The sequence below is a fragment of the Canis lupus genome, chromosome 18 (assembly GCF_011100685.1).
Source record: "Canis lupus familiaris isolate Mischka breed German Shepherd chromosome 18, alternate assembly UU_Cfam_GSD_1.0, whole genome shotgun sequence".
Taxonomy (NCBI): domain Eukaryota; kingdom Metazoa; phylum Chordata; class Mammalia; order Carnivora; family Canidae; genus Canis; species Canis lupus.
Window position 1 is genome coordinate 32,930,247 of NC_049239.1, and position 26,160 is coordinate 32,956,406.

Consider the following 26,160-nt stretch of genomic DNA (forward strand, 5'->3'; position numbering starts at 1 on the left):
CTCACATGGTTTTTCAGAAGTCACTCATTTCACATGAGGTGGACTCGTACTTGGCTTGAGATGGCATGAGAGGTAGAGGGACAATTCCATGGAAGAGTCCTGGGGAATCCATGGTTGTTACCCACAAGTACTTAAGAGCCCAGAGCCTTCAGAAATTGGAAGGAACCCCAAAGACCATCAGCTAGTGAGCCTCTAACTTCTTATACATCCCCTTACACCTGAGCTTCCCTAACATGGAAATGAGTCTCTGACGTCCTTCTTGGTGTATTTTAGAGGGATGCCATCCCATTTAGATTATAAGATCGGAAAAGCAAAAGCTATTACCGAACACAGCAGAAGCTCCCTTGATGTAGTTATCAAGGTGTTTGTTTTATAATTCAGGGGAGAAGGTTCCTTTTCACGTGGACCATTCCTTGTTGGGTGGACCTGAGTCTACGTGGATGAAGTAACATTTTAGCATTAGCCCTGATGGGCTCCATGGGCATCTGGCCTCTTAACCGAAGCGTGGCTATGCCCCATTCAGGGTAAGGTGCTTGGTGGTTGGAATAGAAGGGGTGCATTTTTCGAGTCAGGAATCCTTTTCATTCTGGACCGCATTCCAGCAGATAACAAGAGGATGGGTGAGGCCACACGGTCAACTTTCCAGCCTGATTACGTCCAAGAGCTCGGGATGGAGCACCCATCAGTGTGGAGAGGGCCAGACCCACCATCGTTTTATTGAGAATTTGCTTCCACTTGCCTGCCCCTGACAGGGCCCTCTTGGCTTTTGCTTTGGCAGATGAGGTCACTGAGGCAGGAACTTAATGCAAGAGGCAGATTTAATTTTGGTTCTGGGTTAAGAGGTAATCCATTAGAGCGAGGATGGGCTGTAGCCATCGAGGGAAGAGGCTAAAGGATGCAAAGAGTGGAAGAATGTGAGAGAAAAGCAGAATTAACTTGTGGTGGGAACAAACATCCCTGCCTTCATGGACTCTGAGGCTGACACCAGCCCGTTGGCAGAAGCTAGGCCCCCCACTTTTCTCTAAAGGCTCCTGCCTTGTGGTACATTCACTATGTGTCCCTCACCCTGCCTCCGAAGACGAAAGCTTCCCTTCTGCAAAATGTAAGACTTTCTCACTGGCATCTAAGTATTGAAAACACAACAGTAGTTTCTAGCTCTGTTCTCAGTATAGGCCAGGCTGTGTGCTCTATGTGACATTGGCTCACTTCATTGTCTCCACGCCCCCACGGGGCAGCTACTGTTATCTCCGCCACTTTACAGATTCATCTAGCCAAACATTTTTGAGTGTCTGGTAGGTACAAGGCACTGGGGAAATAAGACAGGGCTATACAGTTTATTTTTTTCCTTCTATTTGGCAGAACCATAGAACAATTCCAGTCCTAGCCTTTGTCAAGAGTAGAGGAGAACGTCATAGGAGAACTATGCTTGAGGCACCTAATAAAAATATTTCATTTCAGGCCACAGCTTCCTGTAGGAAGGCCTGTAGTGATGGCGATGGTGGTGATCAATGAGCAAGTGGGCAAAGTCTCTTAGGACTCAGATGTGCTCAGCAGCTCACTGTCTTCGTCCCCAAGGCGAAATAGTACAGAATTGCCTTGTTCGGGCCATTTCCATGTTGAGTATTTCTTTTATTTTGAAAAGTTGACTATAAACACTGCTGGGGAGGGGGGGACATTTTCTCCAGTGGTTTAGCATTATTATCCACCTCCCACCTCATCCTCAGCAGCTGACTCAGAAACCTGAGATGTGGGGAAGCCTTGAGATGCCTGTCACCCAGTAGGTCCACTAGGGGGAGGGCAGCTAAGTTTCTACCAGTTACTTAGGTCACTCATTTATTCCACCAAATGAGGATGTGTCCGGTTGATTTTGAACAAAAGTAAAGTGACCAGTACTTTCTGAACATTTTTCAAAGTTGACCTGTCTCTTAGACACAGGCAATGTCAGCTGTCTAAGTAAGTAGGCCATCCAAACACCGGAAAAGTGGTATCCGAAAGACACAGTGTACCAGGGGCCAAGGACAATACTGATTAAGATCAAGTAGCTAATTGTAAGCCTCAGCTTCCAAATTGCTGCCGGATGAATAAATAGCAGTGTGAGCCATCCAAGCATAATTTCGCATGGCTACTGTCTCATTCACACCCGCAGAACGCTGGAAAACATCAGGGGGACAGAATTCTATTGGCTGGAAAGAGATAAAAAGGGTTTGTAGTGGGGATTCCAGTTGGTGTCATTAAGCCTGGTTGGGGAAGACCTTTGTGGAGGTAAAAGATAATTGGTTTGGCCCAAAGAACTGCACTCAAATATAAGCTGAACAGGAGAAATGAAGAAGAGATGAGGGCCCATCCAGTGGTTGTCTCTGGGTGCTGCTTTCATGTTCATTCAGGTTTCCAGAATGAACAAAGCCCCAGTAGGCAAGTTAATGCCTTTTCTAAACAGAACAGAATTTCTGTCAGGAACTGTTTCCTTGATTTTGGTGACAAGTGAGAATGACTGGATACCAAGAGTATGCTAAGAATTGAGACCAACACGCCCTCCATCACCCAGCCCCCAGCACCAGCGAGGTAATGGGGTCATGGATTGTGTTGACTTTGGATCTGTTTTCTTTGCTGTAATTCTCAGTTAATCTTACAGCGCTGGAATTCAGCTCTTAATAAAGACACCAAGTAGTAGCCTGGTTTAGTTTCTTTTTCCTCAGGTGGCCATCTGGCTACCATAAATATTTCATTCACATGCATTTCGGGAAGAGAAGTGTATGCTTTTTGATGTGCAGTTTTGTAAAGGACATCAAACCATTTCTGAAAGCAAGCGGGGTATAAATAATAGTAATCACGAGGAATCAAAATAAGAAGCAGGGCAAGAATGAGTGAAAGAGAACAGTAGCGGGGACGAGAGAGTTCAGTGGAGCTTCGGCGTTGGCGTCCGGCGAAGTGATCAGCCTCGACTGTTTCTGATTCTGAGTTTTCTGGCAGCAAAGGCAAACAGAAAAATGCCTTAGATGCTAGGGCTCTAATTGTAGATGAAGTGAAAGTGAAGACAGGTTCCCTTGGAGACGCAAATATTACCTGTTTTATTGCAACCCTTACTCCTTTTTTTTCTCCTTATCTAAAGATGGGTGCTGGGGAAATGTCTCTCACTTCTGTCTTGTAAATATCAAATTTGATCTATTTTTATACCAAGTATTTCTAAAAACTAGATCTTTCCACCTCCGCCGGGGATAAAAGGTAGCTAGGCTTTATGATGCTTCCCTGGTTACTGTGTATGCTGACCCACTGGCTTCCAACCCCACCCGCCTGCAACTCCGCGCGAGGGTTTTCCTGGGCCCCCAAAGCCCACTGGCTCATCCAGTGAGCAGACTGGAGGTGCTGAGGAATTCGCGTGAATCCCATCATCCTTCAACAAGTGACTGATTGCATTTGGTAGGTAATAGCTCATACCCCTTGCTCCCCGGGCAGGATAGCAGGATAAGTCGGAGGCAGGTTCTGCACTGTCAGAGTTTCTCAATGGCATTGAACCTTGGTTGCCCCCAGGGTAACTTTCTTAAAACCGTGAAGTTCCCTGTTTCACTTCCCCCACACTGCTGTTGGTCCTTCCTGGGGCCGCTCGAATCTCTGTCTCACAGCCTGCTTCTGGGGGGAACTCAGCTTGAGGCACCTAATAAAAATATTTCATTGAGAGGCCAACTTAATTGGGGGCTGGAGTTCAGGTCAGCTAGATCAGCATTTGGTTATTTCTTTAAAATACTAGGTAAGCCTTTGATAATGCTGAGTAATGAATTTCAGGATTGCATTGTCTGAAGGATGCTCAAAATATGGCTGTTTTGTTGATTTTAAAGGATCCAGTGTTAGACCCAAGAATTGATCTATTTCTCTCATGAGCACTCTCTCTGTTTCTCTCTCTCTCTTTCACATTCACACACACAACACAAACACACACACAAGTGTGTGTGCATAAGAACCAGCTCAGCTCTTTATTGGGTGGGATGATGGAAGTGACTGGAGACTCACTCCAGTGGTGTTTGTGGAGAGAGCCTATAATATTTCCCAAAAGGCTTGGAATCTTCTGAAGGATTTGAGCAAGCTCTGCCGCCTAGCATTTTTCACACGGAAGTTAGAAAGTGAGTGGTCCCAACCTAAGGAAATATCACCAGGTTTTCACTAATTGTCTCACCTTTCTTAATTGTGCCCTTGATCGGCTGGCCATATGGCATTAACTGCAACATGTGCCCTGGTTAAAGTACCCCAGAGAGAACACTAATGTGACAAGACATCCCAACAAATCCCCACTAGTTATTCTTAGCAGAAGTATCTAGATTAGTACCTAGTTCCATTTCACTAGGTTCCCCCCTCCAGATGAGCACGTATCCTCTCATCTACCACCGTTGGGTGGTATCGACCCAGTTCAATCAGCTGTGCCTGATGAGGTCTTTGCTGCATCTCAGGTCACAGTCGGCTGCTGGGGTTGGCTAGTGTGTGCTGAGACCCCACTCCCCATTCACATTATTCATTCAAGGCTCCCATGACTACCTTTGCTCTTATTCCTTGATTAGGGTCCTAGGTTCTGATGTAATTTTAGAAACAAAGTTAAGAAAAGGCACTCGTCACTTAGGATGAATTAGTGCTAATAAAAAAAATACATAACAGTATGTATAGTGTATACATACACTCCTCTGAATATTTTGTTTGGTAAAAATCTGACCTGGGGCGTAGGTACTTGGAAGGAAGTCCCCAAACTATTTTTCTTTAGAAAAGTGCTTTAGCAAGGCTGCAGAGAGCCTTGAGGTATCTCAAGGACTTTAGTACAATAAGCCTTAACTGATATTGCTTCTATTTCTGGTTTAAATAAAAACATTGCTATGTTAAAGATGCAGGAAAACATCCTCCAGTGCCTTATTCTGTTGGGCACAGAGGAAATAGTCATTCAGTATATGGTGCAAGAAAATCAGTCCATGTTGGGACGCCAGGGTGGGTCAGCGGTTGAGCATCTCCCTTCAGCTCAGGGCATAATCCTGGGGTCCTGGGATCGAGTCCCACATCGGGCTCCCCACAGGGAGCCTGCTTCTCCCTCTGCTTGTGCCTCTGCCTCTCTCTGTCTGTGTCTCTTATGAATAAATAACTAAAATCTTAAAAAAAAAAAAAAAGAAAGAAAATCAGGCCATGAAATCCATAGTGCACAGCACTCCCCTAGTCTTTCTCTACAGAGAGGCATGCTGGACTTCCAAAAAGCAAAGCAGTGATTAGATTCCCTACCTCCTAAGGGCTTTTTATAGATCTTGTCTTTGAATTTGAACTTACTCCTTTGAGACCAAAGCAAAAGGAAAAGACAGATATTCATGGGTGTTTGGTGTATCATATTGAAATTCTACATTTATTCATAAAAAATATTTTTATGAGCAAGGATGTACTGGTAGATAGTAATGTGATGGAAGAAGAGGTCTGTTTTCTTGCCATACCTGGGATATGCCCCCTCCCGAGTTTTGTGATTATTAAGGGGATGGAGAGGTGAGTCCACTTCCTAAGTTAGGGATGAGGGGTGTGGACTTCCTTTTGTCAATGTTCAATATTATTGACTGACCAGAGGACACAAAAAAAATTGTTATTTGTGTGCACTGAAGAACCACTTGTCCTAAAAATGTCTCCACATTATCTTGACATGCTCTTTGATGTCTCCATCGTCATGTCCATTTCTTATAGACCTGCTGGACCTGGTCACCTCAGCTACCTTCTATCCAGTATGACTCTTAGTGTACCAATCAGGGGAGAGAGAGATATGACTTTATTTGCTTTAAGTCAGCTTAAATCCAAGTCTAAAAGACCCATAATTCAGACTTGTGAGAAGTTCAGTCTGTCATTGTTTGGGCCTCCTCTGCTCCTTGGGTTGTAACATGGTTGTTGGCTTTACACAGACAGCACTAAATCCTCACATGGTGGATTTAGCTTGGAGAAGCCCGTTGTCTCAGAGCACCTGATCCTTTAAGGTAAAATAGCTCTTCTGGTGTGGGGCTGACCTGCAACCAGAGAATCTATGGAGGCCCATCTGATGAGATCCGGCCTCTCTAGATGCCCCATCAGTCATCCTCCCCAAGATCTCCCAGGAGCTGAAAGGCATACAGAGCTTCATGCCCAGGGCTGAGATGACCACCCCTCTGGTGTCTTGTAACCTCCCAGGATTGTCTCCTGGGACATGAGGGGCCCTGAGTCCCAGGGCTAAGAAAATAGAGCTGTCCTTGGTTAGTTTCCCCCTCAAAGCAGTCATTGAGCCAAGCATTTGGGCCCAATTAATTTATTAAAGGGGATACTCCCAAGATCAACCAGTAAGAGAGTTGGGGAAGCAAGATGGGAGAGAGGAGGAAACCAAGCAAGGGTGATTTCCACTGAACTCCCAGACTCAGCCGGACCCTGTAGTGTGCTGGGGAGTGTACATGATGCCTTGAGGAAGAGGAGTTGAGCTTTTGTATTTACACACCTCGCAGCCATTGTCTATAGGCAACCTTGGGGTTGGCACAAGGGGACAAATATCTTCATGTGGGCAAGATGGTGCCCATGTCCCAGGGCAGTCTTCTAAAGGTGGAAGGTGGCAACTCTCGGCAGTAAAGCACACATGTAGAAGTTGGGCTGGTCAAAGGATATGAGGGGACCTGGGTGGGGTGCCAGTAGCATTCACTGCAAGAGCTATCTCAAAGCCATCATAGGTACTTTGGTAAGGAGGCATCACGGTGAACAACTCAGACTATTGCCTTGAGAATAAAGAAGATGAGGCTAGAGAGTCTTTCTTTAAATGTTTATCTGAAACAGAAATGCACCCCAAGTGCTGTTTTTGTTCATGAAAGGCATGTCAGGGCATGCTAAACTTAATGTGTTCATGCCCCCCGGCTGGGTCCCAAAAGTAACAGGGCAATGTGCTAGTTATTATCAATCAGGGAATATTGTACTTAGCAAAACAGGAGCCTGATGCTTCTGCAGGCCAGGGATGCAGATGTTTTACATTCTCATTTGGCTCTGTGTGAAAACATCCATCCCATTGAGGAGAAAAGGAAGCACAGAGCCCTTTAAAAATCAAATCAAATAAAAAAGGATCAAGGATCTGTTCAATCAGGAGATTCAAAGGATTGTAAAAAGAGAACCCATAGGGGACATAAAGAGATCGTTTTTGAAATGTAATCCTGGGGAGGTGCTCTGATGAGATGCAAATGGTCTGTGGACCCAACAGGTAGATGTCTAAACTGGGAGAGAGAGATGGGTGGAGGTAGTCTTAGAATCCTCTTCAAAAGCATCCTTGGAGAGTGTTCACCATTGGAAAGTACAGGAAATAAGTGAGAGGGAAGAGGGAATGATGCCCAGTAGATGTTTGACACAAGACTACAATTTAAGGCTCATTTCGCAGGATTAAAAGAGATGAGTGTACAGAGACCATGGCTGATACCCAGAAGTCTGAGTCAACACACTGAACCCAGGGCTGGAAGCCCATCATGCACAGACATTACCAAGAGGCCAGAAAGTAGAGTGAATATTGCTTTATAGTCAAATAGACCCAGTAATAGGCCTTTAGATTTCCTGTGGGGTTTTCTGTAAGGTCTGTGAATTTGGGGAGTTGATATTTTTTAAAGGTTTATATAATTTTATTTTAGATAGAGGATGTGAGTGGGGGGAGGGGAGCAGAGAGAGAGGGAGGGAGGGAGGGAGGGAGAGAAGTCCTCAAGCAGACTCAGTGCTGAAAGGGGAGCCCAATCCAGGGCTCCATCCCTAGATGGCTCCAAGGCTCCAGGCTCCAAGGCTCCAAGGCTCCAGGCTCTCATGACCTGAGATCATGACCTGAGCCGAAATCAAGAGTCGGACACCTAACACCAAGCCTCCCAGGCACCCTGAGGCATTGACTTTTAAAAGAAGTTGGGTGCTTTGTAAATAAAGGCAAAAGGTGGAAAAGGAGGCAACGTGTTATGTAAATTGTTCCTCAAAACCAGCCTAGCCAGATAAGTGTTATTATCCTGTTTTACAGACCAGAGAAGCAAGGTTTGGAGAATTATATAATTTTCCCACGCTCTAGTTCTTTAAGTGGAAGAATGAATAAATTGAACCCTTTTATCCCTTCCATCTACTAACAAATATTTATTGAGGACCTGCTGTGTACTTACTTTGGATACTGGGGAACCAAATAATTATTTAAACCTTAGCTGCCTGATTCTGGAGACCATTCTTTTCCCCCCCTAGAGTCTGGTAACAAAGCTCATTTAAATCTGAGCTCCAGGGAAGCTGGATTACTCTATGATTATGCGAGATGGTAATGAGATTTACACGGAGTGTAGAGTATGGGAACCATAAAACAATGCATGACAGACTGAATGCTCGGTTTATAGGCTGAGCAGGGAGGACCCAAACCATTTGCCTGCTACTTTAAAAAATGAAAATAACAAACAACCAAAAAATAATAAACAACAAAATTTTATGGTTATATGTTCTGATGATCAAACATAGGGAAAAAGTATAAAGAAGCAAAAATCATTTTGGATGTTACAAGCCAGAGATAATGACTATAATTATTTTAAAGTATGTTTTTCCTGTCCATTTATCCCCCCTTTGGCTGCTTAAAATTTTTTCACTGATTTGGTTTTTAGCAGTTTTGCATAATAGGTCTGTTTGTGGTTTTCTTCATATTTATCTGTCTTAGGACTTTGTCAATCTCTAGGTTGATATCTCTTATCAGTTTGGGCGACTTTCTCAGCCTTTATCTCTATATGCTGGTTTTACTCTATTTTCTCCTTCGATGTCAGGTACATGTCTTTATTAACCTTCTCACTGTTTCCTTACATTTTCCTGTATGTTTTCCACTTGTTTTTTTGACTCTTGAGCTGAATTCTCTCTTAGAAGTTATCTTTCAGTTTATTAATTCACATTAGCTGTATCTGATTTGCTATTAAACTCACCCACTGAGCTTTGCGTGTTTTTGTCATTGTCACTTTTCGGTTCTAGATTTCTCCTTTGCTTAGTTTCTTAGGTTTCCAGTCTTCTGTGGCTCTCAATTTTCTGTTTTATTTCCTTGAGCATACTCAGCATGTTTATTTTCAAGTAGTGTCTGACAACGACAGCATCCAAATCCTTCCTAAATCTGTTTCTATCGCCTATATTTCCCTTGAATTTTAGCCACATAGTTCTGTGGGTTTTTTTTTTTTTTTAAGATTTTGTTTTTAAGTAATCTCTAACTTAGTGTGGGGCTCGAATTTACAACCCTGCATGCATGCTCTACCGAGTGAGCCAGCCAGGCATCCCCAGTCATATACTTATGTTCCATTGAACCCTTACTTGAAAGCATCATCCGGCACTAGAAAGCTCTATTCTGGTGACCGTCTGTGAGCAATAACTTAAAATCAAATAATAGTTCCATTCTAAGATCTCATCAAGTTTGAGCTGCAGCGTTGATTTTATTACAGCTTCTCTGAGAGTTGGGAGACGTACTACATGAAACATACACATGTGACCTGATTTCAGGCATGTCACATTATAAAGGAGTAGGCATCTGAAAATTCTAAAAATATAGCAGAATTCCTCAGCCTTGGGCAGACTTGTTTGAATATCCTGACTTAGTTTCTCTTTAAGTTTCCTTTTAAAACCTCTTCAGGGAGAAAGACCAATAACTTGAATTGTCCCAAGACATTGTTCTCTCCAAAGGCTCAAGAACTCTCCAGCATTCCTGCTGGTTAAACCCATGTTAAATGTAGTTAGGAATATGATCCAGGAGAATCCTGAACTTAGGAAATCATGGGGCAGGAGCCTGGTGGACCACGGAAGTCCTTATTTCCCAAAGGAGGAAAACCTACCTCTCAGGCTCACAGTAGAAGCCTCTTTTCTTCTGAGGCTGATGTGGCTGGAGTATAGTTCATATTCTTTCAGTATTCCAGGACTGGCCTTAAGTATCCCCAGAATTTCTCTTGGCCATGAGCTCTAGCAAGGAAAACTCAAAATGAAGGAGGAAGGGGGTTGCATTGCAAAAAAGCATAGCTCTTTGCACAAAGCCTAGCTCTTTGACAGGAAAACTGACCACAGAGTCTAGCCCTGCTAGGGCCAGGCAGCGGGCAGGGGCTGTGGCCAAGGGAAGCATGCAGCCCCCACCTAAGCAGACAGCTTCTTCTCTATGCTAGTGGATTGTTGCCATGTGGTAATACAGGCCCAGGATTTCCAGGTCTGAATTTTGTCAGAAGCCAGTAATATGGATTTTTGTGTGCTGTCTCCTGATTTTTGTGTTGGCAGTGAATTCCATTTTCTCAAACTCACAGGCATGACACACCATGTTTTTGAGATGATTGCAGCCCGTGGGCTCCTGCTGGTTGTTTCTGGGCCATATGTTTAGCATTTAGTGAATCTCTAACTATAAGAAGGTAGTCCCGGGGTATCTGACTGGCTTAGTTAAGCCACCAACTCTTGGTTTTGCCACAGGTCATGATTTCAAGACCCATGTTGGACTCTGTGCTGAGCACGGAGTCTGCTTGAGATACTCTCTCTCCCTCTGCCCCTCTCTCCTCTCGCATGCATGTTCTCTTTCTCTAAAATAAGTATATCTTTTTCTTTTTTTTAAATGTGGGGTGGCTGGGTGGCTTAGTAGTTAAACATCTGCTCAGGTCATGATCCAAGTCTCCTAGGATTGAGCCCCACATGAGGCTCCCTGCTCACTGGGGAGCCTGCTTCTCCCTCTCCCTCTGCCTGCTGCTCCCCCTGTTTGTTCTCTCATTCTCTCTCTCTTTCTCTCTGTCAAATAAATAAATAAATACATACATAAATAAATAAATAATCTTTTTTAAAGATAATTTAAAAAGAAATGCTTTTTTAAAATAAATGTTATTTATTTGACACAGAGAGAGAGAGAGACAAGCAAGTGTGCACAAGCAGGAGGAACTGTAGCAAGACAGGGAGAAGCAGGCTTCCCACCAAGCAGGGAACCTGATGTAGGGCTCGATCCCAGGACCCTGGGATCATGATGTGAGCTGAAGGCAGACACTTAACTGACAGAGCCACCCAGCTGCCCCAGAAAGAAATGCCTTTGTAATGGATATTGTTAAATGTTTAGATGGAAAGCATATATTGGAGATCAGGGGAACTTTGTTGTACCTCTAAATTTATATCCTCTTCTAGTATTTTTGAACTCTACCTTTCAACACACTTGTGTCCTTGAAGATGAAATATAAAATCTAAATTCATTTCATATGTGCAGCCTTGTTTCTAATAAGTTCTACTTTCTGGGTACAACACAAATAGGAAACTGAAGAGTCTTGTTTAATTGCCCACGCTTTAGGGAATGCGGAGATAATACAACGACACTGGCAAGCAATCATCCCTGTGTACTGATCATAAAATCGAGGTGCAATGTTTACGTTGTCCAGGCCTGCCCAGCTCCCACAGCTTGAGAAAGAAATGAACGAGATCACAAGAGAGCCAGTTGTGGTGTCAAATTTATTTATGGAATATGGAATATGGAATGAAATACTTCTCAATTTAAGAATAGATCGTTAAAACAAGGGGAAGGCATGTCTAACACATGCATTTTCTATTATGAGTTTTCTCCTGGTGATTCCTCTGGGTACCATCGTTAGCAGGCTCCACATCACTACATTTTTAGTTCAGTGAAACATGAAAAGATCCGGTTCTAAAATGGAATGCTTCACACTTTTAATAGCTCTTTTTCTCTTCCTTTTCTTTTTTCTTTCAGTCCTTGAAGAAAGTAACTGCTCAGACCCTGGGGGCCCAGTCAATGGGTACAAGAAGATAACCGGAGGCCCTGGGCTTATCAATGGGCGCCATGCGAAAATTGGCACCATTGTGACCTTCTTTTGTAATAACTCATACGTTCTTAGTGGCAATGAGAAGAGAACTTGCCAGCAGAATGGAGAGTGGTCGGGGAAACAGCCTATTTGCATAAAAGGTAGCTTACAAGTATTTGTGAAGTCCACAGAAAGAGACGGAGTTGCTGGACCTTTTGGTAGCTTCTAGACATGTTTGAGAGCCCCTGAAAGCAATGCCTTTCCCCTTTCAGTTCTCACTGGAACCATCTGTAACTCCTAGGTTGAAGCCGTTCCTGAAAACATATGCTTCTTTTTTTGGACCTCCAGAGCACCTGCTTATTCCTAATCACAGCTTCTCGCTGTGATCAAGAGGAGTTCTAAAGTTATCAGAGCACTTTAGGAAAGACGACAACAAAATTGAGGCAATCGTTGGGCTTTGAGATAGCTACATTTATCTACTCTCTATGAAATACGAGGTTGGTGTAGGAAATAAAAGAACAAAATAGACACACTGTCCCTGCCAGCCTGTATGGAGGGAGGTCGGAGATGTTAACATAATGAAAAACATCTTGACAAGATGGCAAGACCTCCAGCATTCAAGGCAGAGTTAGAGGAAATGGATGAGCAGTGTATGTTCAGAGAAAGAAATGATCAATATTCCTTGGAAAAGGGACAGTTGTATGCAGCAGGTAGGAGGCGAGCCAGTCGAGGAGACTGGGAAGGGTTGGCAGAGGTGCAGAGCAGTTGGGACGATATTCCAGTTATAAGACAAAGGAAAACAAGGAGGTGTCTGCAGAAGTGAAAGGACCATGGTAAACTCAAAGTGGGGCCAACTGGGAATCTGGGAGGTAGATTGAAAAGCTTGGTTTGGGACCAGAAAACATGGAACATTGTATAGAGCAGCTTGAAACTTACCCCTGGCAGTGGGGATGCCTGGTTTCTTACTGAACCAGGTCAATAGCCCCTGTATTTTAGGGGCAGGTCACAATTATCTGGCTGTTTCCTAGGAAGAAAAGTATGTCCTTGGCCTAGATTATCCAGATAATTGCTTTAATCCTCCACTTTCCCTTCTGGGTGTTTGTCAACAACCCAACTCATGGGAAAAGAAATAAAAGAGAATGGGAGAATGGTTTGTGAAAGGAATAAATCACTTTAGACTTTAGCCAGAAGCGACCTTCATCCCCACCAGCACAGACTCTGATTCTTGATTTCATTAAGTATGGAAACGGTGTTACATATGTCCTTGGAGATTTTTGTCAATTCTTCTCTTACAAATTAATAACAACCAAAGTTCTCTAGTTTGCTAATTAGATGAATGTTGGCTGCTTGATTGGGAAAGTGAAGAAAGAGACGCTTCAGCAAAATTAAGCCTGGGCTTTGAGGTGCCCTCAAATGATCATTAGGAGCCTCCGTTTCAGAGAAAGGACGTAGAAGAATCAGCTCCCCAACCCTTACCCATGGTTGACACTGCAATCTGGTTTTAAATGAGAGCCCTGTAGTTCCCTGCCTTGGGCTTTATTTTAGAACCTTCATTTTGACTTTCACTCCATGTTCCGTCAAGTTCACTGATGCTATTCGTGTGAACAGACCGTCCTAATCTAATGACTGCCAGTGTATCACCTGACACATCTCTTCTCTGAGACCTCGGAAGTGTCCAGGGAGGGAGGTCAGGGATGACTCTGAACTGAATGAACGTGAGCAGTTAATATGGGAAAAGATGATGCCCTCTTGTCTCCTTCATTCTAGCCTGCCGAGAACCAAAGGTCTCAGACCTGGTGAGACGCAGAGTCCTTCCCATGCAGGTTCAATCAAGGTGAGGTCCAAACACCTGAGCTCTGCTTTAAAGGCAAATGCATGTTTCCCCTCCCGCCCCTTTTCCTCACTTGTGTGTGGCCAAGGACAGTCTGGGGTTTCTTAGGGACACTCAGTGCTGACTGCTCATGAAAGAATAGGGCCTGTTAGAGGGAGGCTGATTAGCCAGCTGCCTCTGGCCAAGAGGTAGCAGCTGCTGGAACATGTACTCGGTTCACTGGATCGTGGGAAAGTAGGTGGTTGGTAGGAAGCAAGACTTGAAGATGATCTCTGAGGAGCTGGCTTTTAATACTTGAGTCTTCTTGAAGTTGCCGTGTGTTGACTAGGGCAGCTTCTAGGCGGAAGGTTTTCCTGCCACATGCAACCAGCTATGGCTCCGGAAGATTTTCTTGGTGGCAATCAACCAGAGGAGGCAGGCTACTGGCACCCAGGAATTAGGGATAAATGGCCAGCTCTGATGAGGGATGTGAGCCCTCAGATATACCTGCCCAGCCTTCCTCCTGGGAAGACAGAGGTGGGGACCACCGGTTGGCGAGAATCGGCCCATTTCTCCTCCTTCTCTCCTCATTTTGTAGGAAAACTGTTCTCACCTCATCTCCTACTGTTCTCCTCACCCTCCACTTTGGCCACACGGGCCACCTGGCTCTTCCCTACCCCTCCACGCAGCACTGCCTGAGAGCCTCTGTCCTTCTGTCTGCACCCTGCCTCCACTGGACATCCGTGAGGTTTATAGCTTCGCTTCCATCAGCTCCCTGCTCAGTTTTAACCTCCCCTGATTATCCTTCTGAAAATAAGAACCACCCCCCCAAGTTATAGTACTGTTTAATATTTTCTTCTTTTACACTTTATATAAAAACAAAGCCACCAACGTCAAGGAAGCAATCAATAAAAAGAATAGTGACCCCCCTCCATCCTGACCTCAGAGCTGACTTCTTTGCTCTCCAGCACCTGCTGTGCCTCAGATTTCAGCTTAGCTCCCAGCCCTACCTGTTGTCTTACGTACATTTTTTTCATTTGTTCGATTTCTATCTCCACCTAACCCCACAGAAATAAGTTATAAAGGTTACAGGTGCAAGAACATTATCTGTTTTGTTCACATTCACATTCTGGTGCCAAGGACGATGCTTGCTGCAGGGGAGGCACCCCACAAAAACGTGACCACTCCAAACATTGCATGAAATGAATGAATGGGATTGACAAAGAATGGCTCGAGCTGGGTCGGTCTCTCTTTAGTGCTGTATTTTGTATTCTTGGGCAAGTTCCTGAATTTGCTAAGCCTTTAAGTCTCTTCTTTTGAAAAATAAGGACAATCATAATAAAGCCTGTCTCTGGGGATTGCTGTGTGTGTTAGGTGCAGCGCAAGGAGCTAGCATTTGTTGAGTGTTCGTGCTCCTTGCCAGTTACTCTTCTGAGTGCTTTCCATGTGGTAGCTCATTTAGTCTTTCCTACAACCTCTGAGCTGGGTAGTACTATTATTGCCATTTTCTTATAGGTTTTATTAGCAATTTTATTACAGATAAGTAAACTGAGCCTCAGATAAATGAATTAATGCACCCCCAGGCTACGTTGCAAAATGTGGATCCGGGATGCCAATCCAAGGTCTTCATAGTCTTCGGGGTCTTTAGGGTCTGCTCCCTTATGCCCTAAGCTGCAGCCAAGCCCTATGTAAAGGCTTTAGCAGAACACTTGCATAAGGGAACAGCTGTTGGTTGCAGCTACTGCTTTCAGGAATGGTGACAGTGAATCCCAGTGACTAGAACTGACCCCAGTCAAGTAGAACTGACCCCAGCCAAATGACCAGAAATACTCATAAAGCTGGATATTCATCAATCTCTCACCTTTCCTCTGGATATTTCCTTCTATCTCTGTCTGTCCCGTTCCTTGGGAGCAGTGGCAGTAAAATATAAATCCCATCTTTTCCTGACTTTATGATTTATCTGGAGCTGGACTCTCCCCTCAGTGGGATAAACCTGTTCTTTCTAAGGAAACATGTGCTAGAGGAGCCCCTGAACTATTTTAAAAAGGCCATGGCGGCTTTGTATTTTTAAAGCAATAATGGGAGGTCAGGTGGTGAGGTGCCAGGTGGCTCATGCAGATGAAAAGGAGAGCCTAAAACTTGATTTTAGGGATCTTTCTGGAAGATAGGCTGCTGGAGTATGGATTTACCTAGCTCTAGCAGCCCAGTCACCCAAGAACCCCAAAAGCAGTGTAGTCTTTCCAACAGATGGACCAAAAGATGAGCTGGGTTGCCAGCTCGGAAGCTCCTTGAACAGCTCCTTGTTCTAAACATGAGCTAAAGACTCACTGAATGAAATCACTGTGGATGGAATATTTGCTCTGAGTGAAGCACTGTACAGACACATGAAATAGGTTTCTTAAGATGACATCCGATGGCACAGTAGAGACACAGGTTGGGAATCATAATTGCTAAGTGCCGCCATGGGTACTGCCTTGGCTTCCTGTATGTGCTTCTGTACTCCCACCTCCCCCTCTGGGCTTCCTTTCCCTGTTCATTAAACAGAGATGAACACATTGTTTCCTAAAGGAATTCTAACTTCTCAGTTAGTGGCCGTTACGCGCTGATGTAAGACGAGCGCGGGCTGTCCAATGTGTGTACATCTCCCCCCAAGAATCCCTGAGTGGTCTCCGGGGTGGGGAGGGGGCTTCAGCTTCAAGTACTCATTTAAAAAGCTTTTTCACATTTACACACAATGCTCTCTATTTCTGCCAATCACTGTGCCCCGAGAAAGTTCTATTCTCTGAGGTGTACTAATTATATACGCTGATTGCTAAATCAAGCTACTGTATCAACACAGTTTAGTTCAAGTCAATTCCTAATATTGCCCCATTATGATAATGTTTGGAGGAAAAAAAAGAAAGACGCCTTGGTTCAAGTGAACTTCCTTTCTTGTTTAATTTTACAGTTAATTTTTCTCTGTGTGCATGTAGAGCGTACCCTTGGATAGCAGCTATTATGCCAGATATTATCCTCTGGTTAAAAATCCTAGGCAGCTGGAGGCCTGCCAGAAATGGAAATGGAGGAACGGAGTGAAGGTTGGGGTGTGCAAGAGAATTTGCTCTTGGTAGAGGGGAAGTGCGTGTGGGCGGAGGGTGCAGGGGAGGGGGGCAGCAGGGAGAGAGACACACAGAGAATGGGATAGCCATAATTTTTTCTGCTGTGACCAAACGCCCGGTGTGGGTTGGCACGTGTACTACGGAGGCCATGATGACTGTGTCTCGCCCCACTCTCTCTGGGCCCGGGGCCCCATGCAGGGAGACACCGTTACACCAGCTCTACTCGGCCCCCTTCAACAAGCAGAAGCTGCAGGACGCCCCCACCAAGAAGCCGGCCCTTCCCTTTGGAGACCTGCCCCCCGGGTTCCAACACCTGCACACCCAGCTCCAGTACGAGTGCATCTCGCCTTTCTACCGCCGCCTGGGCAGCAGCCGCAGGACGTGCCTGAGGACCGGAAAGTGGAGTGGACGTGCCCCGTCCTGCGTCCCTAGTGAGTCAGGAGTCAGGCCTGGGAGGGGGGGGGATTAGGTGGCTTCCGTCTTCCTTGGCTGCTCGTGAAAAGCTATCAACCGTGTTGAAGACTTTTTGGGAAAGGGTCCTTGTCCAGTGTCCTCCAGTTGACTCTCTAGCTTGTTGATGTCTGATGTGCCCCAGTTGGAACTTCCTTCCTTGGGCTTCTAACTCGGGAGAGACTAGCTCATCAGGTCTTCGATGAGTTTTTTTGGAGGGGGCACACTTCCTCAGGGATAATACCATCCTGTTTACTTGGAGGAAAGGGAGAGGACCGTCGTTAAGTGCCAAGTGAGGGAGGGGTTAGCGATACCCGAAGGCTTCTACATACGTCACCTTGGATACCCTGTCCCAACCCGTTTTCATGCTTATCATCCAATGGTATTGAATAGGTCATTTTTATTAATTAGGTGATGAAGTATTAAATACCCATAAGATTATGGTGCTGCTTACTGAGGTAGCATATGGAAGTATCTGGAAAAGGATCTTGCACGTAGTAAGCTCTAACCTCCCTGCGCTCTTTGTCAAAGGAGAACAGTATGGCTTAATTCTTTGTGGTCAAGTTCATAATGATCGTCATGACATTTTGAATCTGACTGTTTACATACCTCATCATCCAGTCTCCTCAAGAACCCTATGAGACAAGTGTCATTACTGTATTCATTTTTCAGGCAAGAAGACTGAGGCTTTAAGGGATTTGGCAATTTGCCCAAAGTCTTTGTGCTAGTAAGTGCCTGGGACCCCAAGCTTTCGATCTTAACCCCAGACTTTATAACCAGTCATGTCAAAGGGTTGATTACTATTTCATGGGAGAAGAACAGCTTAGATGCTTAGTGGTCATCACACCATGAGGTCCCCCTTTCCAGAAGTGTGTTCTTTTGGTTGAGCAACACATCCCCCCTTTGGATGGGAAACTCTGAGTTTATCTTACTGAGCTGATGCTTTCTCCACAGTCTGCGGGAAAACAGAGAACGTCACTACTCCAAAGAGCCAGGGGCTGCGCTGGCCGTGGCAGGCGGCCATCTACCGGAGGGCCAGCGGGGCGCATGGTGGCAGCGTGCACAAGGACACATGGCTCCTGGTCTGCAGCGGCGCCCTGGTGAACGAGCGCACCGTGGTGGCGGCTGCCCACTGTGTAACTGACCTGGAGAAGGTCACCATGATCAAGACAGCAGACCTCAAAGTGGTCCTGGGGAAGTTCTACCGCGATGATGACCGAGATGAGAAGACCGTCCAGAGCTTGCGGGTGAGAGAGGGCAGTAAGCTGGAGACTCGCTCTTGGCTCAGCAGACTCCCAGCACCAGGAGGGCATAGCTGTGTCAGCCCTGACACCTGGACACCTTAGCACCCCTTCCCGGAGCCTGGCAGGGAGTGGGTGCCCAGTATTTCATGCAGACAGTTACTTGGAATGGGCATCTAGAAAGACGATGGAGTCTTTTTTCCTTTTGTTTTCAAAATAATGTTGTAACAAATATCATCTATCATGGAGGTCATCAAACATTAGTGACCTAGTATGTGGAGGGCATGGTACGAGGTCGGCTCTGAGACGTAGAAAGGTTTTATCCAAGATACTCCTGATCAATTCATAATATTCTTCTCTCTCTGCCTATCCCTCTCCGTCCCTCTCTTCCATCCACCTACCCACCTACCTCTCTATCTGTCCATCTGTTCATCTATCCATTCATTGTTGAGCACCCCCGGTATGCCATTCACAGGGAATAGATACAGAACTGGGGAAGCTATGGCTTTGGCCCTGGAGAGTGCCCAGGCTGGTCAAAGAGACAGCCTAGTATATCGTGATTGCTTTGACACGAGAGGGGCACTGAGAAAGTGTGCCCAAACATAGTTGAAGACCTAGAACGCGGACGTAACAATGTTAGGATGTGTCATAGATGTAAGCTTCTAGAGGCCCCCATCAAAGAGAAGGATCAGTGAGGACTGGGACAAGTGGCAAAGACCGTGGAGAAGTCCTGTGGACCATCCGGGGTGTGGCTCTGTCTTGCTGGCTTACTGATGAGTGAAACGTGTATGGTGGGCCACAGAGGGTGCACCCGGGGGCCCGTAGGGTTTGGGTTTGCGTAGTGCTCACATGTTCATAAAATCTTTTAAAAATTTAAAAAAGAATTTTTTAAAAGATTTTATTTATTCATGAGAGACACAGAGCAAGAGAGAGAGGCAGAGACACAGGCAGAGGGAGAAGCAGGCTCCATGCAGGGAGCCCGACGTGGGACTCGATCCCGGGTCTCCAGGATCACAACCGGGGCCAAAGGCGGCGCTAAACCGCTGCACCACCGGGGCTGCCCCAATCACATGCATTTTTCTAAGCAGTCGTTAGCCAACGTTTAAGAATCAGGTTGAGATGGAGATCCGGAGGCTGTTGTCTGACGGGGTTAGGATGCCGGCCCGCCTCTTGGCCCGGTGGCGGTCCGCTGGAGCACCTGCTAAGCTCTACCTTCCCCACTGCGGGTGGGGCATGTGCCACTGTTCTCTGCACCCCACTTAGTTAGTCCGCCTGCCAGGCAGCGGTGGGCATTGCACTTCCCAAGCCCCCGAAACGAAGCGGCTCTGGTCCCCGAAGGAGGCAAGTATCCCCAGGTAATCGCAGCTGTCTCCCGCTCACGTGCCCCAGGCCCTGGGGGTCTCGCTCGCTGTGCGGTCGGCGGCTCACCACGCTGTCCCTTCCTTGCGTTTGCAGATTTCGGCCGTCATCCTGCACCCCAACTACGACCCCATCCTGCTGGACACGGACCTTGCCATCCTGAAGCTGCTGGACAAGGCTCGCGTCAGCACCCGCGTCCAGCCCATCTGCCTGGCGGCCCCGCGGGACCTGAGCACCTCCTTCCAGGAGGCCCGCATCACCGTGGCCGGCTGGAATGTTCTGGCAGATGCGAGAAGCCCCGGCTTCAAAAACGACACGCTGCGCTCAGGGGTGGTCAGGGTGGTGGACTCGCTGCTGTGCGAGGAGCAGCACGAAGAGCACGGCATCCCCGTGAGCGTCACGGACAACATGTTCTGTGCCAGCCGGGACCCTGCTGCCCCTTCGGATATCTGCATGGCCCAGACTGGAGGCATCGCCGCGATGGCCTTTCCGGGACGGGCGTCCCCCGAGCCACGCTGGCACCTGGTGGGGCTGGTCAGCTGGAGCTATGACAAAGCATGCAGCCACAGCCTGTACACGGCCTTCAGCAAGGTCCTGCCTTTTAAAGACTGGATCGAGAGAAACATGAAGTGACCTCGGGCCCCTGGAGAGGCTTCTTGCGCGTCCATGGGTACAGGTGTCACATGAGGCGGGGTGAACCTGAAGTTCGGGTCCTCCTGTGACTTGGACTGGGCTGGGGCTTCGGACTTCAGGATCGAAACTCAGTGGAGAGTGCGTAGAGCTCACTTTCCGGTAGGGCCCTGCCTCCCTGGCAGCGGGGACCATTTGGAAGACTCCAGGGCTGCATGCGAGAACGGAGTCTCCTTGAAGGAGACCATGCAGATAGCAGAGGCCCCGATCCACCGGCCCAGTGGCCTGGCCCACCTGCCCTTCACTGGTGTGAACGTCATGGCCAGCTCTGGCCGAGAGGGTTGGCCAAGAAGAGCGATTCATGAGGTCTCTTCCAAGACTCTGGCCAGACCAAGTTCCCGGGAGCCGCCTGTGGGACAGAGCAAGACAGCAGAGCTTGAATGTGGCCTTGGCTTTTGGTGTCTCTGGCCACAGTAAAGTGGGGTCCTTTTCTTTCTCCATCCCCCATACATATTTTAATAAAACAGGGGTTGGCTTCTGACCTACGGAACAAACGTGCCGTGACTGATTCCTGCATGCCGCTTCTCTGAGCTACGTGTGTCAGGGCAATGGCTTGGTGACAGCCCTTTAAAACGGATCCTCAAGTTCTCATTTGCAAGCAATGCATAGGGCAAAGTTGATGCCACCTTTTCTTTTTCTTTCTTTCTTTTTTTTTTTTTTAAGATTTTATTTATTTAGTCATGACAGACAGAGAGAGAGAGGCAGAGACACAGGCAGAGGCAGAAGCAGGCTCCCTGTGGGGAGCCCAATGCAGGACTCCATCCCAGGACCCCGGGATTACACCCTGAGCCCAAGGCAGATGCTCAACCCCTGAGCCCCCCAGGCATCCCAGAACCTATGTCATAAATCTTTAGGACATACTTTTGTAGCATCTGAATTAGAATCACCTGTTTACTCACACCAGCTTGAGATAAGCCAAGAAATTGAAGCTTCACTGTTTTCTCTAACTGATGGGATTTTCCTTTCAAGCCTCGCACGACTCCCACTGCATAGTGGAGGGAAAAAAGTGAATTCAATCCAGTCCCCAAAGCCACCTTTTCAGTAACATTCACTTTTGGGGGCTGGAGGGCACTCTTCTAGCCTTTCTTGCCTTTCTTTCCTGCTCTCCTGGCCAGTCCCCTGCCCTCCAAGATGATGCTGTGAGGCTGGGTGACTTTGAGCACGTCAAACCCTAGGACACAATAAGACTCCCAAGGTGGTTGCTTGGGTGCGTGTGGTAGGTCTTTCCCACTCCTGGCCCTTCTGCTGACATTGAGCTCAGGTGCTATGGTTATAACCACTGAAACTTGTGCTGCATTCTCGCTGCTTCCCTGGGGCTCAGCAGTCCTCCCTGCTGGCACGGCTCCTCCTCAGCCCTGGCTGGCCCTGGTACTCCTGAGATGTGGGAGTGACTCCCTTTTGACCCTGGTCTGGGTCACTCGGCCTCACTGCCCCAAGGAGAGTCCTCTCTAGCAGCGATCCAGTCAGACCCTCGGTGACCTCCCCTTCCTCCTGCAAGGCCTTCATGATAACGTCTCGGTCTTTTCTGTTCTTCATGAGGGCTGAGAGCCCAGGGTTGGGACATTCACCTCCTCTTCACCCAAACAAGAACATTACTCTTTCTCAACCCACTGGAGAGAACTTGGACCGCCAGGTCTTTCACCCCGATGCAGGAGGTTATGACGTGCATTTGTCTTCCAACCTGCCTCACCGTCTCTGTGTCTTCGCATAGTCCCCCAAGCCAGAAGACAATTTCTGGTACTTGATCTCTTCGTCAGGCTTTCTTGGGGCTTTCCATACCCCAAGCCATACCCACCTCCTTTCTCAGGGCTCAATCTAAGAGCAATGTGTCAGTTATCAACTTCTAGGTGACGAACATCTAAGGCTAGTAGGTGAGAAGAGGCAATGTTTATTCTCTCCTAGCTTCAGTGGGTCAGAAATTGGGGAGCTGAGGCCGGTACAAGGTTGTAATTATCTGAGCCCTTAACTGCAATTGGAGCATTGGGTTTGGCAAATATTGGGTTTGACCAGGTTGCTCAAAAGTTTTTTTCCTTCTTTTTTTTTAAGACTAGAAAACTCAGATCTTGAGTGAGAGTCTGAGCAAAGAAATTTAAATTCAAGTTTCTGCTTTTCAACTTTCTTTTTTAAAGATTTTATTTATTCACGAGAGACACAGAGAGAGAGGCAGAGACACAGGCAGAGGGAGAAGCGGGCTCCTTGCAGGGAGGGGCTTGTGGGGCTTGATCCCAGGACTCCGGGATCACGACCAGAACCAAAGGCAGACACTGAACCACTGAGCCGCCCAGGCATCCCTCAACTTCTTTTCTAAGTGACCTTGGGCAAGTCACCTAACATCACTACCTCAGTTTCACTGACTGTTAGGTTGACATAATAGAACCTGTCTTTTGTGGTAGCTGTGATGATTAAGTGAGCACGTGGCTTATAGCCCAGTCCCTAGAGTGCCTGGTGGGGCAGGACTGTCCCCCTGGGCACAGATCCACAGAGCCTGCACATGTGTCTGTGGGCACATCCTACATGGGTGTGCACGCACACACCATATTCTCTAACTCTGTCCTGACCCCCTACCCAGATCATCAACTCCCTAGTTTCTTGGCATCCCTACCCAGTGTCATTTTCCATCCTTGCCCCACCATCCAGATTTGGCTCAGATTTATGTCATCTCAGCCATGACTTTGATTCCCTCAGAAGCTGAATCTGGCCCCAAATCCTGGTGATCCTGCCTCAGGATACTTGGTTAACGGCTCCGTGGTCATTTCTACCCCATCCTCCAGGTGTTCCTATCCTGGCACTGCTGTCATGGGCTATAAGCCCTCGGCCACGCTGACCTAGAACTCCAGGTCAGGACAAGAGAGTCAGACAGCAGCCTGTTCCTTGGCCACATCTGGGGCCATCGAAATGTCATGCATCTCTTTACAACAAGGCTGGCCATTGCATCCTAGCTCTAAGGATGAGAGATTCTCATTTTCAGCCAGGAATCTGGAGTGGTCCATCAGTCAGGACTTTTTCAGAGAATCAGAACTACTAAAAGTCATATAGAATAAGGGGTTGTAATGACCACATACAGTTATGGGCAGTGGTGGGGAAGTCCGTGGGAGGCTGCTGCCTTAGCATCTGGTGTTGAACCTGAAGTCAATAGGGCCAGAAAGCTGGCTGGGAAGTGGGCAGAGCACCTGCTCTCCCCTGAATCATACAAGGAAGGGAACTCTGCAGAGTTCCAGCTTCCCCTAAGTTGACCTAGAACAAAAGCCATCTCAAGTCACGGAATATGAATGCTGGACAAATGTTTGTCCACTCAGAATGCGTTTGTGGAGAGCCTGCGAAGGCTCCTGCCTCATCCACAATAGTTTGGTTCTGATTCCTTTTGTAGCCGTTTTTTTGTCTTTTAGGGACATGTGGTCCCCAACATCGAAAATTTATTGGCGAGGCCGTGAGGACCTGGCCTGGCACTCACAGCTAGGCAGTGGTGTTCTCTGGTGAAGGTCACTAATTTCACAAAATGCCAATTTCAGTCAAGATCATTGTGTGACTGTGATGGATCAAGACACCAACAAGACCATGTCATCTTGTCTATGAACCAACAAAAGCAAGGTCACCATACCAACCACAAAAATACCACATATTCCCTTCAGTTAATACATGTGGCTACTGCTTCTACCAATTACAATTTTAGCCATGAGCTGGTCTTCTTTTCTTTTAGATAGGCCCTATTAAGGTGGCTGTTATAGAATTGCCTCCATTTATAGGACCCAATTCAGAACAAAGCCCCACTTCCTTGAACCCCCCACCATCACCTATTAAAGGTCAAATCTTCCTAATACTATTTTGGTCTCTACAGTTCCCCATGATATACATTCTCTTTTATTTCAAAGAGCAATTCAGTCCAACTTGCTTACTGTTGGTGTGTTTCCGGTGGTCTCTGGCTGGAGGTCATTGAAAAAAAGAAAAGTATAGACACACATATATACTTCTATGTATATAAATAAGAGTCCCATCATATAGATATTACTTAAATTTTGTATATCATATAACATTTATAGGATACATAAAATGTAAGTGGAGTCTATATGATCGAGGCAAGACTCTTACCTTCCTTAGGCGTAGCCAGGCTGACACACCAAGTGGACGTGTGCAAGAGTAACTGACCAGTCAACTCACACCATATCATCTCACATAAACTCCAACAGGAATTGAGATGAAGGGGCAATCCTAGCAGGCCAGCATTTCCAGTTAGCTTGTCATTCACAGGGTAGTTAGTACTTCAACTGAGTCTTTGGAATGGTGGATGGGAAGGAAGTGGGATAAGCACAGAAAAACTTGGCAAGTACATAAGTTTAAGCATGGAGAGGCATGGGCTGGAGAAGGGCCAATTATTTCCCAACACGAGCCCTTTATTACAATGCCGGGTGAGGTTGGCTGGCCAAGGCAAGGGCAGTCAAGGCGAAATCAGTTGGTGCTGGACCTCAAATGCTAGTGTTAATAATTTGTCTTCCTATTGCCCATTGGCTCATGTTGATGTCTCCAGGAGTGAAGGGATAGAAGCGGAATTCTAGAAAGTCCCTTCAGGCTGGCTATACAGACAGAGGCGGTGGTTGGAAGACACAGCCTGAGTTCAAATTCCAGCTCAGTCAATTTGCACGCTGTGACCTAGTGCGTGACACTCCATCTCTGTCCTGCACTTGCCTCCTCTGTAAATGGGGGTGACCCAATATGAAGATAAGGGTTGAGTGAATTAAGCATTTAAGACAGTGTCTGACCCATTGCGTTCTATCAACATCGGCCGATTGTTATGGTTGTCGTTTTGTTGTCTTGAAGAGGAGATTGGAGATCTAGGGACAAGTTGGGAGAAAAGCTATAAGGGTTCAAGAGGAGAAGGGAAGTCTTAGAATCCCAGCATGTGGAAATATGTTTGATAATCTGCAGAGTGGGGTTGATAACAGGAAAGGATGGACAGAAATAAATAGAAGCCACGAATCAGAAGAACCAAAAAGGCTGAGAGAAAGGCACGATGGAATTGTGCAAGTAGGAGGTGTCCGGATAAATTTCTGAGACAAAGGGGCAGGGCGTGCATTGGTTTTTTATATGTTTCCCATCTGCGTGTGTGTGTGTGTGTGTGTGTGTGTGTGTGTGTGTGTTGGGATGGAGTGTGGTGGGGGCTGGATTTATTAAAAGGAACCAGGCTCAGCTGGACAGGTAGGAAGTACGCAGCTATTGCACCCATCCCCCTTTCCAGCATAACACATTGTCCTCTGAAGTTATGGGTATGGGGTTTGAACGTGAAACTTTATGGTTCTTTGGGATTTCATAATTTTCATGCTGTCAAATTTGTCACCTACTCAATGGGCCTTCCACACTTACCTCCTATATCAGAATATTAGTCAATAAAATCTCTTCCATCCTGAATTCAATCAAAAACTGTGAGTTCATTGATTTTCTATCTGCCCATCATTCATTCATTCATCCCACAAAAATTATTCGAGAGCTTACCATGTGCAAAGGACCAAGATACTAACAGGTGGACAAAGCAGGCACAGTGTTTGCCCTTAGTCATGTAATCCCAGAAATTAGAAATGACAATAAGGACTAGGAAGGAAAATACAGCGTGCTATAAGACCATATAGCAAGGGTGGCTGGAAAATGGGGTAAAAGCTGGCCTCCCTGAGTTGGCTCCCAGCTGGAGAGTGGGGCCATAGAGAAGAGCGTTCCAGAAAGGGAGAAGAGCATGTGCAAAGGTGTTGAGACGCAGGCCTCCTGGCATGTTCGAAGCACTT

General features: G+C 46.6%; 1 protein-coding gene across 7 annotated transcripts in view; it reads left to right on the forward strand.

Moving 5' to 3' along the window:
* The window catches only part of PAMR1 (peptidase domain containing associated with muscle regeneration 1), a 157,179-nt gene extending 136,293 nt beyond the window's left edge, over positions 1–20,886 (forward strand). For all 7 annotated transcript variants that reach the window (XM_038563030.1, XM_038563032.1, XM_038563029.1 and 4 more), the window contains 5 exons: positions 11,693–11,905; positions 13,512–13,578; positions 16,851–17,083; positions 18,057–18,349; positions 19,799–20,886. In XM_038563030.1, the coding sequence (XP_038418958.1) occupies positions 11,693–11,905; positions 13,512–13,578; positions 16,851–17,083; positions 18,057–18,349; positions 19,799–20,335 (1,343 nt within the window). In that variant the 3' untranslated portion in view covers positions 20,336–20,886. The remainder of the gene's footprint in view (positions 1–11,692; positions 11,906–13,511; positions 13,579–16,850; positions 17,084–18,056; positions 18,350–19,798) is intronic.
* The last annotated feature ends 5,274 nt before the right edge of the window (positions 20,887–26,160 follow it).